This window comes from Mytilus galloprovincialis, chromosome 6, assembly GCF_965363235.1.
Source record: "Mytilus galloprovincialis chromosome 6, xbMytGall1.hap1.1, whole genome shotgun sequence".
NCBI lineage: Eukaryota > Metazoa > Mollusca > Bivalvia > Mytilida > Mytilidae > Mytilus > Mytilus galloprovincialis.
The window spans coordinates 76480882-76495324 of record NC_134843.1 but is presented as its reverse complement, the minus strand read 5'-3'; the positions used below and the strand labels follow the sequence as shown (position 1 = coordinate 76495324).

Sequence of the window (14443 nt, the reverse complement as noted above, 5' to 3'; positions counted from 1 at the left end):
TCAATCTTCTGTACTCGGATGTTTTATAGACACTTGTCTATTGTTGAAGACTGTATGTTGACTGTATTTAAGTTTTGCAGCGTTTGTTTTTGTCATGTTGCTTTCAAAGTATGTGTGTAGACCTAACATCAGAGACTACTACCAAGCAAACCATACTTTCCATTAATGCGGTTATTTTCTAATATTTTGTGAAATTATATCCTTACATTCCCATATCATGCCTCCCTGTAGAAATACTACTACATGAACCATATTTCTATGCAAAAACTTCTGAGATTCATTCATTTTGAAATATGTAATCAGTGGTAATGGGAACTTTTAATAACCAATTAAAAAAATAACATGTAAAAAATACTTTGGCTTTATTCATTGCACTATTGATTGTAAAGGCATAGTTTCACAACATTCCATTTTCATACAATAACATTGCTTATAAAAAACAGTATAAATTAATATAATATTTTTGGTGTAATTGGCTATAAAATCCCATGAGGCAGAGCACACTAACAATTCTCTAAATCTCCACTATAATTACATGATGTTTAAGCAAAAGCTTGTACATTAATTTACAGTAGATTTTTTTTACAATTTAATAGTACAACACCACAGTAAATGCCTATTTGAACCTTGTCAACTTTGCCTTGGTTCATTGTATGAATAACCTCCCCTTAAAGTATCTGAGAATGAAAGCATAGTTTCATCATTTTATAAATGATTTAAATTTGCACATTTTTTTAAGGTGTTTTTCCAGTAATTGCTAAAGTATATGAAAATCTTTGAATTTCACAAATTTATTTTACCGTTTTTCTTCATCATGTTCATTATCTGTTTCATTAAAACTCTTTTTATACGATTGCTTTAAAAGATATTTATTCAGTTAGGCCTCAATAATTCAGACCCAAATGCCAACATTAATTACAAATTTAAAACTCTTCAGCTATAGAGAGTTGATTTCAATTTCAAGCGTTAAACATAATTCAATCATCACAGGCAAGATACAGGTAAACATTCTAAAAACAATTCATACATAACATGATAATACGTTTCGGCATTTATAAAACTGCAAATGTAATAAATTCTGCCAACGTAAGCAAAATCTCAACCAATCAACACACAACAAACTGTCCATAGAAATAATAAGATAAATTGATCCTGCAATATCAAGACCCTGCAGTATTTTCAGAAAATGAGTTCAAGTTTTCAAAATAAGTATGTATGGACTGAATTTGTTTATCGCGTAACCACACATGAGATCTCTTAGTTTTAATAAACTCTACAGCTTCTTCAGGCGTCCATTTATTAACCTGTAAAATGAGAAATGGAAAATTATTAAAATTTATGAAATATATGAAACAGTTATACAAATACATAAGTCAATCATATATAGTTATAACATTGCTCTAAATTACCCAGTTGTAACAAATTAAAAAGATCAAATATGAACACTCATTGTGTTTATTTAGAAATTATTGTGATATCTTTATTGATGCGAAAAATTATCTGGTTCAAAATAATAATCAAAATGCTTGTACATGTTGTAAGCACTGAATGGTGAAGATTGCTTTAATTTATCAGTGAAAAGTAAAATTAATAAATATTGTATTGAATAAAGCATTGGTTGTAGTTGATTCAACTACAATTTAGGACAATGGGAGATAACTCTAAATTTTAAAGATGACTTAACAATGACATCATTTTTTTTAAGAACAGAAATTAGATTCCAACATCTTGCAAAAGTAAAGTAATTTTCTTGATAGGCGTAGCATCATTTTGTGACTGGAATATCTGAGCACATATTACAGTGATAAATTTCTGAAAATGTTCATGGATAGGATGTAAAGAATGTTATGATCAATGCGCTATATTTTGTGTATCAAAAAGGTACTAGAAAATTATATCAAGTCAGTAAAATAGGGTTTTGATTGCATTTCATGTAATACTTAACCAAAAATGTTCATTAATAATATTAGTCGTGAATTCCTTCACAATGTTTTTGGAATTGCATTAATTGCATTTTTTTTGCATTTTACCAGTAATTGGCAATTCACAATAACAAATACTAGTATATGCATTAATTTCTCAATTCAAAAATGAAAATGTTTTTAAAAAAAGTTTTAGTAGATAAATTATAACAATAAAGTGAAAAACAACAAAAATCACTTCTTTTTATTAGTCAGGAAAGGCTTTTTGGGAGATACTGTTACGGCCAGAAATCGCCTTTAAATTGTAGCCAACAAAAGACACAAATCAATAATAAAATTTAACAATATTTAATATACAAAAGTTTACAAAAGGTATTACACAAATATTACTGTTAACTTAACTGTCAAAATATGAGTCCAATCAGTTATCTTTATCTGTATCCGGAAATCTTTCGGAATCCAATTTGAATATTACGTTCACTACTAATGTCACAATCCAGTATGATGTTGTTTGTAGAATAAAAGTGTCAATCCAAATGCTGTGAATACTAATGTCTATCAATGTCTATGTCCAAGTTGTAATTTATGAGAGTTTAACTTTAGTGTCTGTATATATAGTGTTGTCAATGGAAAATTCTAGAACACTCTATAATGGAACATTGTGGAAAATCCTGGAAAGTTACAACGGAAGTTTCTGGAATAACGTAGAAGTTTAAATTACGCATCTTTTATAAGGATCATTCTAGAAAGTTCCAATCATTCTGTGATTGTTCCAGTGTTTCCTAAACTGCACATTTATAAAATTATTTGGTAAACAACTATCAGGCCATACAACACAAATTAGGCCAACATAAATAAACATAATAATTACAATATCATAACACCTCCCCCCTTAAAAGAAGTTTTAGTGTAACAAAAACTTATCATGAATAATATGAACAAAAATACATAATATATACAAAGTGATTTAATAAGCTCTAGATAAAGCATCAGCTATTACATTATCTTTACCCTTAATATGTTTTACAATTACATCATATTCCTGTAACAATAAACTCCACCTAGTCAACCTCTGATTCTTGTTTCTCATTTTATGCATGAAGGTGAGAGGATTATGATCAGTATAAACAAGAATAGGATATACAGTGGGATTCAAATATACATCAAAATGTTGAAGTGCTGACAACATTGCAAAACACTCTTTTTCAATAGTTGAATAATTTTTCTGATGTTTATCTAATTTCTTAGAAAAATATGATATAGGTTTTTCAACATTATCATCTGTCTCTTGATATAAAACAGCTCCTATTCCTACATCGCTTGCATCAACAGCAAGTTTAAATTGTTTTTCAAAGTCTGGAGTAATCAGAACTGGACTATTAATTAAAAGTGATTTGCTATTTTCAAAAGCTTTTTGACAATTTTCACTCCAGATAAATTTAGAATCTTTTCGTAAAAGATGAGTCAATGGTTGAACAACAGTAGCAAAATTTGAACAGAATTTCCTGTAAAATCCTATCATGCCTAAATATCTCATAAGTTGTTTTCTATTTGTAGGAGGTGGAAATTTGGAAATAGCTTCCACTTTAGCCATTATAGGTTTTACTTGACCTTGGCCAACTGTATGCCCTAAATAATCAACAGTGGCCTGACAAAATTCACTTTTACCAAGATTAACAGTCAAATTTGAATATGACAATCTATCAAAAGTATCATACAAATGTGTTAAATGCTGTTCCCAGCTATCACTACATACAATAAGATCATCAATATAAGCATAACAACAGTCTAAATCTTTTATAACATTATTGATCATTCTTTGAAATGTAGCTGGTGCACTTTTCATGCCAAATGGCATTACAGTATATTGAAATAAGCCATCTGGTGTAACAAAAGCTGATATTTCACGAGCTCTCTGTGTCAATGGAACTTGCCAATAACCTTTCAATAAATCAAATTTGCTCACAAATTTTGCTTGACCAATATTGTCAATACAATCGTCTATCCTTGGAATCGGATAGGAATCAGATTTTGAGACTGAATTTACTTTTCTGAAATCAGTCACGAAACGAAAAGTTTTATCTGGTTTTGGCACAAGGAGACAAGGAGAGCTCCATTCACTGTGACTCGGTTCAATAATATCATTGTCAAGCATATATTTAATTTCTTTTCTCATAACTTCAAGTTTGAGTGGATTGAGCCGATAAGGATGTTGCTTAATTGGAGAAGCATCTCCTACATCAACATCATGACAAACAGCAGTGGTTTTGTTTGGCACATCTGGAAAAAGATTTTTAAAAGAAAATACCAAAGTTTTTATTTCTTCTCTACGATCAAAAGACAGATGTGCAAGTTTTGAATCTAAATTTGACAAAATTTCTGAATTTTTCAATCTAACTGTCTCTTCCATAGTTTTACAACTAAAAGTTGGTTCAATTACATCTGGTTTGTCATGATTGTTCTCAAATTTAACCATGCCTAAAGTGGCAACTGGTTTACTATCACATAGTACATTAGTACGCTCAAAATATGGTTTTAACATATTAATATGACACACTCTATTTTGTTTGCGCCGACCTGGAGTTTTTACAATATAATTCAAATCATTAATTTTACTCTCTATTGTATAAGGACCACAATATTTAGCCTGTAAAGGATGTCCAGGGACTGGCAGAAATACAAGTACCTTATCACCAGGCTCAAAAATTCTGTCCCTGGCATCTTTATCATACCATATTTTCATTTTGTTCTGTACATTTTTTAAGTTTTTCTGAGCAATTTGACAAGCAGTAAACAATTTTTCTTTAAATCTAGATACATAGTCTAAAAGATTCAAGTCAGTATGTTCAGTAAGCCACTTTTCCTTAATCAATTTTAATGGTCCCCTTACAGTATGACCAAATACCAACTCAAAGGGACTAAATCCAAGGGATTCTTGAACAGCCTCTCGAACCGCAAAAAGTAGAAAGTGAACTCCATCATCCCAGTCTCTGTCAAATTGAAGACAAAAAGTTCTAATCATGTTCTTCAATGTTTGATGAAAACGTTCTAAGGCACCTTGAGATTCTGGATGATAAGCACTTGATCTGTACTGAGCAATCCCTAACTGGTATACGACTTGCTGAAATAAACCCGACATGAAATTTGATCCCTGGTCGGACTGTATAGACTTAGGAAGTTCTACTAATGTGAAAAATTTGATCAAAGCTTTGACGATAGTAGGTGTCTTGATATTTCTGAGCGGAATAGCTTCAGGAAAGCGGGTAGATGTACACATGATCGTCAATAAATACGCATTTCCAGTCTTGGTCTTTGGTAAAGGTCCAACGCAGTCAATTAGAACTCTGCTGAAAGGTTCGTCAAAGGCTGGAATAGGCAGAAGAGGTGCTGGTGGTATTTTCTGGTTAGGCTTACCAACAACCTGGCATATATGGCATGATTTGCAGTATTCTGCAACATCGTTTCTAAGTCTGGGCCAGTAGAAATGTTGCAATATTTTTAGGCAAGTCTTCCTTATACCTAAGTGTCCAGCCAAGGGGGTGTCATGGGCAAGACCAATAATTTCTTGCCTATAAACTTTAGGCACCACCACTTGGTACACCACTCTCCATTCCTCCTCTGGGGTAGCATCAGGAGGCCTCCACTTCCTCATTAAAATGCCGTCCTGATGGTAAAAGCATTCGGCCACTTTGTCTGCTTCCTCCTGTGGTTGAGCCCTCTGGCTGAGCTGAAGAACCTCAGGGTCTTTATGTTGTTCTTCGAGTAAATTATTTCGGTCTAATGAATGGCTGTTTACATCTGGCCATGGCATAATAACATTTTTGTTAACACTAGGTGGTTTTATAATAGCCTTTTCTGAGTTACCAGGATCTTCAATATCAGCTATAAAAGTGTCAGAAAGGTCCAGGTAATCAAACTTGTCTTCTTGCAAATTCTCATTTTGTTGTTTTCTAGCCATCGCCCTAGTAACAACACAAGCTGGATACAATTCAGCATCATCTTCAGGTGATTTAACATCCACCACCGGTTCACTGGTAACAATTGGTTCAGCAACCACTTTGTTCCTAGCTAGATCATTTCCTAGCAATAAGGTAACACCCTCAACAGGGAGATTAGGACGAACACCTACAACAACTGGTCCAGTTATTAAATCTGACTTCAGATAAATACGATGGAGAGGAACATCTATACAACCCAACTCTACACCTTGTAACAAAACGGAGGCACCAACAGAAGTCTTCTCGGACAAAGGCAACACACCTTCTAACAATAAAGACTGAGAAGCTCCAGTGTCCCGTAAAATCTTAATAGGCTGAAGAGTGGTATCATCAACAATAGAAATAAACCCATCAGACATAAAGGGTTTATATTCCTCCATGTAATCACAAAAACTGGACTTAAAAGCCTGACTCGCAGGACATTCCAATGTACTGGTAATATAAGGTGTCGTACAAGCACTGGTCTTCGGCTTATTATCTCGTTCATTCTTCTTCTGGAGTCTAAAACAATCAGCCATCAGGTGACCAATCTTCTTACAATAAGCACAAGTCAGTGACTTCTTCTCAAAAGTATCAAATTTTGGACTAGACATATTATAACTGGACTGACTCTTATTCTGTGGAACAGGCTTACTATCAGTACGCTCAGTGCTTTGATTTTTGTAATTTCCACTGGAAGTATTAACATTTTGACTCTTGAAACTTCTTTTATGTGAAAGAGTATAATTATCTGAAATTACAGCCGCATCATGTATTGACTCAACAGTTTTGTCGTCTAAATGTGTTTTTAATTCTGAATGAACACATTGTTTAAACTCTTCTAATAACATCAATTGTCTTAGTTGATCAAAATTGTTTTTTGTTTTCTTTGAAGTAAGCCATTTATCAAATAGATCTTCTTTTTCCCGAGCAAATTCCACATAGGTTTGCGAATCAAACTTTTTATAAGATCTAAATTTCTGTCTATATGCTTCTGGTACTAGCTCATAGGCTTTCAAAATTTCCTGTTTCACGGTGTCATAATCGGAACTTTTTTCTGATGGAATTGCAGAGTATATTTCAGCGGCCTTTCCTTCAAAAACACTTTGTAGCATTGTAGTCCAATATGGCTTTGGCCATTTCAAATTATTAGCAATTTTCTCAAACTGTGGAAAATATTTATCGACTGTTTTTTCACAAAATTTTGGAACCAAACGTATATTTTTTGCTGCATCAAAATAATCTGATTTCGACTGGACTTTAGTGTTGCTTTCTTCTTTGACCATTTCAATTTTCAGTTTTTCCATCTCTAGCCTTTCTCTCATTTCAAGTTCTTTTAATTTTAATTCATCTTCTTTTATTTTCTCCCTCTCCTTCATTTCCAGTTCTTTTAATTTAAATTCATCTTCTTTTTCTTTTCTCTCTATTTCCAACCTTTCCTTCATTTCCAGTTCTGCTTGTTTTAATTTAAATTCATGTTCTAATTCAAGCTGTTTTAATTTAAAGGCATCTACATTTTCGACCTTAAGTTCAAGAGCCTCTTCACCTAAAATTTCTGCGTCAACTAATTTGTCTATAACCAAATTTTTTATAATTTGTTTTCTCATAGATACTTTAAAATTTAACTGCAGATGTTTAGCAAGCAACACTAATTCGTCTTTCTTTAAATTATCAAAACTCTCCAGGTCTGGCGTTTTCAAAAATTTACCGGCATCAAATGCCATTTTGTAGAATTTTGTTGGCTAGTTATAATAAAAATATTGAAAAAATTTTGAATAATATATTTTCAGTCTCCCGGACGAGCCCCCAATTTCTGTTACGGCCAGAAATCGCCTTTAAATTGTAGCCAACAAAAGACACAAATCAATAATAAAATTTAACAATATTTAATATACAAAAGTTTACAAAAGGTATTACACAAATATTACTGTTAACTTAACTGTCAAAATATGAGTCCAATCAGTTATCTTTATCTGTATCCGGAAATCTTTCGGAATCCAATTTGAATATTACGTTCACTACTAATGTCACAATCCAGTATGATGTTGTTTGTAGAATAAAAGTGTCAATCCAAATGCTGTGAATACTAATGTCTATCAATGTCTATGTCCAAGTTGTAATTTATGAGAGTTTAACTTTAGTGTCTGTATATATAGTGTTGTCAATGGAAAATTCTAGAACACTCTATAATGGAACATTGTGGAAAATCCTGGAAAGTTACAACGGAAGTTTCTGGAATAACGTAGAAGTTTAAATTACGCATCTTTTATAAGGATCATTCTAGAAAGTTCCAATCATTCTGTGATTGTTCCAGTGTTTCCTAAACTGCACATTTATAAAATTATTTGGTAAACAACTATCAGGCCATACAACACAAATTAGGCCAACATAAATAAACATAATAATTACAATATCATAACAATACTTATTAGCTAAATAGAGTAAAGATTCTGAGCAATCAATAAGTGGAGATAATTAAGCATACAATTAGTGACTAAGCAATGCAAAAAACTACTGTAGAAACATTAATTTTCGTGGGGTTAAAATTTCGTGGTTTTGTCTCTATGTAAGATGTTATGGGGATTTAATTTCGTGGTGTTCAATGCATAATATAATTTTAAGCAGTGTTCAAATAAATTGTCAATTCCCACTTACATAAACCAAATAACATGCTACAATAGTTGTACTTCTGGTTCTGCCAGCTTTACAGTGGACATATACACTCTCTTCTCTCTTTCTGTATTTCATAATAAAACGTACAGCTTTGTTAATATTCTCCTGGGTAGGGGTCCCTACATAATCGACTGTTTGTAGAAATAACTGGTCCACACCAAGATCCTTCCATTCCTGTAAATAAAAGTCAATTGATTACTGTAGATGCATTAATAATCATGGAATTACAATTTTCAATAATTACATTAGATGGATGTTTCATTATGATACTTTATTCTGATTGGCTAACTGCCCATCACATATTATTCCGTAAGCAATTGCATTGCTGAATAAAACTTTTCATTCATGATAACACGTGGTCCCACAATAAAGTGCACAGGTGAATTAAATAAAACAATAATAAATTTCGAGTTTTCATGATCATAGCTAAAAAAATGTAATTATAAGTATTGATTGCTTCTTTTTGTAACTTCATAGGGACGTAAAAGTGTTGACCGTGCGCACATTTTTAGTATGGAGCGCTTCTGCTTCCGCGCTTCATACAAAATGTACTTCGGTCAACGCTTTTACACCCCAATAAAGTTACAAAAAGAAGCATTCAATTCTTAAATGATTTCACAAGTATAGTTTAACAACAGATTTAAATATTCAAGGGAGTACACATTTCCTATAGTCTTGTATGCAGACTTTGGCAGAAGCATGAAACCAAGTTTTGGCAAAAAAAAAACCAATTTTTCCTCAATCAACAAAAATTTTCAATGATTTCACAAGTATAGTTTAACAACAGATTTAAATATTCAAGGGAGTACACATTTCCTATAGTCTTGTATGCAGAATTTGGCAGAAGCATGAAACCAAGTTTTGGCAAAAAAAACCAATTTTTCCTCAATAAACAAAAATTTGAATACAGATTAACAATGAATCAACAGCAAAATCAAATATTATGATGATAATAGTTATACACCAAAATTTTTCCATTCTAGTTTCATAAAAGTCAATCGTCATAATTTAAATGTACAGATTTCTAAATAACATTTTTAACTAAGTTTCGGTATATTTAGGAATCAATGTTATTCTATTTCAACAGTTGTAACCCTTCATTTATCTTTTACTGCTAAATATAACAGCTCTTGTAATTTGGTTTCATAGTTGTATCACGAATTATAAAACAAAAAATGTGTCAGGACGGGAAAAAACTGCAACAAATATAAAATAAGATTTTTTTTTCAGGCCACTCTTTATGATCTATTTCTTCTTTTTTTTTTTATTTGATACACAAAGAAAGCTTAATTTGGTTTCTTTAACAAATTCAAAATAGGACATTTTAGTTATAAGCTAAGGCAGTTCTGAATATCAAACATGTGTCTTAGTCAAACAAAAGACCCACCTGAATAAATGCAGTTGTACTTAACCCTAAAATGTAAAGGCAGTTTTGAACAATTCCAGATATACTGATCATGCTAATATAAAGAAAGAAACTGATAAATCATACCTTTTCTGTTGGAATCATGCCTTTCATTTCCCAGTCTTCATTCAAACTAATCACACCTTTAATATTTTCATCTTCAACAAGCTGTAAAAGTTAAAAGAAAGAATACAGATTATTTTTCACAAAAGTTATTGGATGTTGGATGTGTACAGATTGATAGTTTAGTCTTAGATTCATGATTTTTTTATTAGTTGTTAGTGGCTTTGAACTAGCTGTCAATGAACTGTTCGTACTCTCAGATATGTACCTAGTGTATTTTGTTGTTGTTGTCGGCCACGCTACTTGTATTTTTGTCCATCTGATGAGTTAAGCCTTTTTCAACTGATTTTTATAGCTCATTCTTATGCTGTACTGTTATACCACTGTCCAAGGTTAGGGGAGGGTTGGGATCCCCCTAACATGTTTAACCGTGCCACATTATGTATTTATGTATGTGCCTGTCCCAAGTCAGAAGCCTTTAATTCAGTGGTTGTCGTTTGTTTATGTGTTACCTTTTTGTTTTTCATTCTTTTTTTGTACATAAATAGGGCCTTTAGTTTTCTTGTTTGCATGTTTTACATTGTCATTTCAGGGCCTTTTATAGCTGACTATGCAGTATGGGCTTTGCTCATTGTTGAAAGCCGTACGGTGACCTATAGTTGTAAATTTGTGTGTCATTTTGGTCTCTTGTGGAAAGTTGTCTCATTTCAAATCATACCACATCTTCTTTTTTTATATGACATGTTCCTTTATTATCATTTTTCATTGTAGTCTTTGTAGTTAATAATTTTGTACAGTCCAATGTCCTTGACAACATACATGTAGAGTTGACCTATTGCTTATAGTATCTTAGAAATAGACAAAACCACAAAAACTAAACATTGTTCAATGAACCATGAAATTGAGGTCAAGTCAGATGAAATCTGTCAGTTGGACATGCATATACCCTTTACCATCAATCAATTCACAAAATTCATTTGTTGTTTATTATCTTTTTCTTATGTAGTCCTTTCGTAATCATTAATTTTGTTCAGTCCAATGTCCATAACCAAATAGAGTTGAGTCTTGACCTATTGCTTATGGCATTTGAGATATAGACCAAACACAAATACTTAATATTGTTTACCGTAGTGAACCATATAATTGAGGTCAAGGTCAGATGAAATCTGTCAGTCAGAGTCAGACATGTACCCCTAACAAAATTCCATACACCAAATAAATTTGACCTTTTGCCAACATTATTTGGGATAAGGACTTCACCTACCTTTAACCTTGGTCACACATCCACTGAAAAAAGGTCAAAGTCGGGTGTACTGATGAACCTTTAGACATTGAAATTACCCATATACAAAATGTAGTTTAAAAAAATCATTTTCTTTCAAGCAGTTACTGAACTATGAAAATGAGGTCAAGGACAGTGGACAAATGACAGATATAAACTTGGTAACAGAGGTATCTGCATAAAAAATATTAAGCATCTAGGTCTTCTAGTTCAACAGTTTAAAATATAAACAAATGGTTTATGCAGTGACTGTTGCTGGATGTCTCACATCTTGTACTTCTGCGCTTGCAGACATAAACATGGTAAAAATTTGTTATCAAGTTAAAAGTATATCAAGTGTATCTGTATCATCACCCTTTAAAAGAAAAATTATTGCAGTTCAAATGATGCCTATTTAGAATGTTCCCATGGGTGTTCACAGATTGTGTGTCTTCCAATGTATCAGTGTTCAAAAGCTGTATTTTCAAATTTTGGTTTTGGGGTGGGTTTTTTTTTATATATATATAATATATATAACAGCAAAGTTTGCATTAGATGTGCAACATATTTTCTTAAATCGTCAAAGGGGGAGAAATTAATATGGCTGTTTTTTATAATTTCTATTAAGGGGAAAGCACTAATGATGGCTATACCTTTTTACTATTTTCCTTCAAGGGGAGAGCACCCAATACAACCGTTTCATCAATTCTGTTGTACCATTGTCTGTTTGTTATCTTTGTCATAAGTTTGTTATAATACAACGTTGGATAGAAGGCAATCTTCCCAAATAAGCTTCCTGACATTATCGATCTTTATTCTTCTATTTCCAAGCTGAACCAACACCTACAAATATAAAACAAATGACATATGCACGAAATGGAAATGATAAAATACAAAAAAAAATCTTTATACAAAAAAATTCATTGTTGAATGTTGTATGTTAGCATTTTTAAAAGTATCTCATAAAATATCAAACATTATCACATACATGAAGTACCAGTGGTAATTAAAATAAAAATCCATCCTAAAGAAAACAGATTTACAGAGTAATTGAGAGATTTATATTCTAATGGACAATTCATCCAATTCATCAGAACTAGATCATAACATACTCAGATAAGATGTTGTAGGCCCTGCATTAAAGAGTTATTATGATTAAAGCAAAATATCAGACAAAGGGTTTCTTTGGAGATTGGGAAATGATGATATAATATTTTTGACATAAATTAGATTTTTTCATATTAAAGTACCCATGCCATGCATTTTAATATAAGTTATTTTGATCTTATATGAAATAATGTAATACAGCAAAAAGCGAAAAGTGTCAAATTTCTAAAGGATGGTTTATCTGAAAAGTTAGATATTATGCAATTCCCAGTTAAGTATTTAAGTATTTAACATATGATTTTTACCATGTTACAAATTTTATGAAAAGCATTCAATTTATGCAAGTTTCCTAAACAAATGTGCTGAGCAGGCTATATGAAAATATGATTAACTCTTTTGTACTTTGTTTCACATAAAAACAAGCAACACAGAAGGATGAAAGACACATTTTTTGTAATGATCAGAAGAAAGTGTTGTTTTGCTTATTGTTGAAGGCTAAACTATGACCAGTAGTTGTGTACATCCTAATGTTCTTCATTTAACTGTTGATGGATACCACAGGCACTTGTCTCAGAAAAAAAAATCCTATGTACCTTATTATGTGGACGAAGTCCCTCCCCTATTATGGTAGAAAAATAAACAAATAAAAATAAAAAAATCCCAAAATTTGTATTCTACTAATGAACTCAAAATCGTTAACTTTTCTTTTTCAGAATTTTTTTATTCCCTGCAGTGCATCTGCGCAAAAATCTACCTTCTTTTTCCCGTCTTGGTTGAATGAGACTTTGAATAAAATATATACATGTATTTATCAGTCTAGTAAAATATAGGAAGGAAATCAATACCAATTCATTTTTAATAATTATTTGATATGAAAACAATGTTACCTGATGACAGTCTTTCTTTATTTACATTGAATATGATGTCATAACTTAAATAAAGTCACAACTAAAATCCCTAACAACAGAACCAAAATCAGAAATGTTACAGTATTTCTGTTTCTTTTTTTTAACATGTTTGAATTAAAAAAAAAATTTCATACAAACTTCGTCCCTTTTCACAGGTAATGCCTGCCCCATATTATAACATTAGGTAGTAAACTCACATTTCTGAAAAATGTCAGCCTGTTGCGAAATTCCTTTGTATGCCAATTTCTCGTTTGCCAACCCCCGGTGAGTGACTGAAATTTATTCTGACAACAAAAATACAACCTAACCACATCTCCTTATTTCATATTTATATAGTTGCAACATTTTCAGGTACTTATTAATCAAGACTTTTGTTACTACATTGTATGAAGGCAATTTTCTTTAAAAAAAAACTTAGAAAATAAGAACATTTAGTTTCCAGTGAAAATAAGCATCGGGGAGAGTTGGGATCCCGCTAACATGTTTAACCCCGCCACATTATTTATGTATGTGCCTGTCCCAAGTCAGGAGCCTGTAATTCAGTGGTTTTCGTTTGTTTATGTGTTACATATTTCATTTTAGTTCAATTTTTTTTTTACATAAATAAGGCCATTAGTTTTCTCGTTTGAATTGTTTTGAATTGTCTTATCAGGGCCTTTTATAACTGACTATGCGGTATGGGCTTTGCTCATTGTTGAAGGCCGTACGGTGACCTATAGTTGTTAATGTCTGTGTCATTTTGGTCTTTTGTGGATAGTTGTCTCATTGGCAATCATACCACATCTTTTTTATATGATAAAGGGGGAAATAAATTCAAAAATGAGTTTTAAAAAATCATATTCCGGTATGTCACTGAAAAAAGGTTTCTTTTTTCATTAAATTCGAAAATTGTTTGTTCCTAAACATTGACACTTAGTAGCAAGTCTTTTTTTAATCAACATTTACATTTTCACATTTCACAGAGGATTCCTCTTTCACATGATTCTTTGCCAAACTCTTCTGTCTTTGAAAACCACAAAAGTTATATACAGGATAACTTATTATTCGAATGTTTTTTATAACCTTTATTCTCTTTTTGAACTTTAGTTTGGTTGGCGTGGTAAAGATTAATTGAAAACTTTATTTTT

General features: G+C 31.8%; 1 protein-coding gene across 2 annotated transcripts; it reads right to left on the bottom strand.

Moving 5' to 3' along the window:
- Window positions 1-785: 785 nt before the first annotated feature.
- On the bottom strand, window positions 786-14326 carry LOC143080359 (phosphatidylglycerophosphatase and protein-tyrosine phosphatase 1-like). 2 transcript variants are annotated; one of them, XM_076256172.1, is made up of 5 exons: window positions 14262-14326; window positions 11955-12144; window positions 10065-10145; window positions 8555-8746; window positions 786-1304 (listed from the first exon to the last, which is right to left on the bottom strand). In XM_076256172.1, the coding sequence occupies exons 2-5, from the start codon at window positions 12102-12104 to the stop codon at window positions 1161-1163; spliced, it is 567 nt and encodes a 188-aa protein (XP_076112287.1). In that variant the 5' UTR covers window positions 12105-12144; window positions 14262-14326; the 3' UTR covers window positions 786-1160. The 2 variants fall into 2 exon arrangements, with proteins under 2 accessions (XP_076112287.1, XP_076112288.1); XM_076256173.1 differs by lacking the exon at window positions 14262-14326 and adding an exon at window positions 13514-13600.
- Between the last annotated feature and the right edge of the window lie 117 nt (window positions 14327-14443).

Excerpts from the sequence above, each read along its gene's own strand:
- LOC143080359 (XM_076256172.1), bottom strand. The coding sequence starts at position 12,104 with ATGTCAGGAAGCTTATTTGGGAAGATTGCCTTCTATCCAACGTTGTAT. Across the intron at positions 10,146-11,954 it reads TGAAGGAAAATAGTAAAAAG|CTTGTTGAAGATGAAAATAT; the intron begins GTATAGCCATCA and ends TAACTTTTACAG. Across the intron at positions 8,747-10,064 it reads GCATGATTCCAACAGAAAAG|GAATGGAAGGATCTTGGTGT; the intron begins GTATGATTTATC and ends TTTTATTTACAG.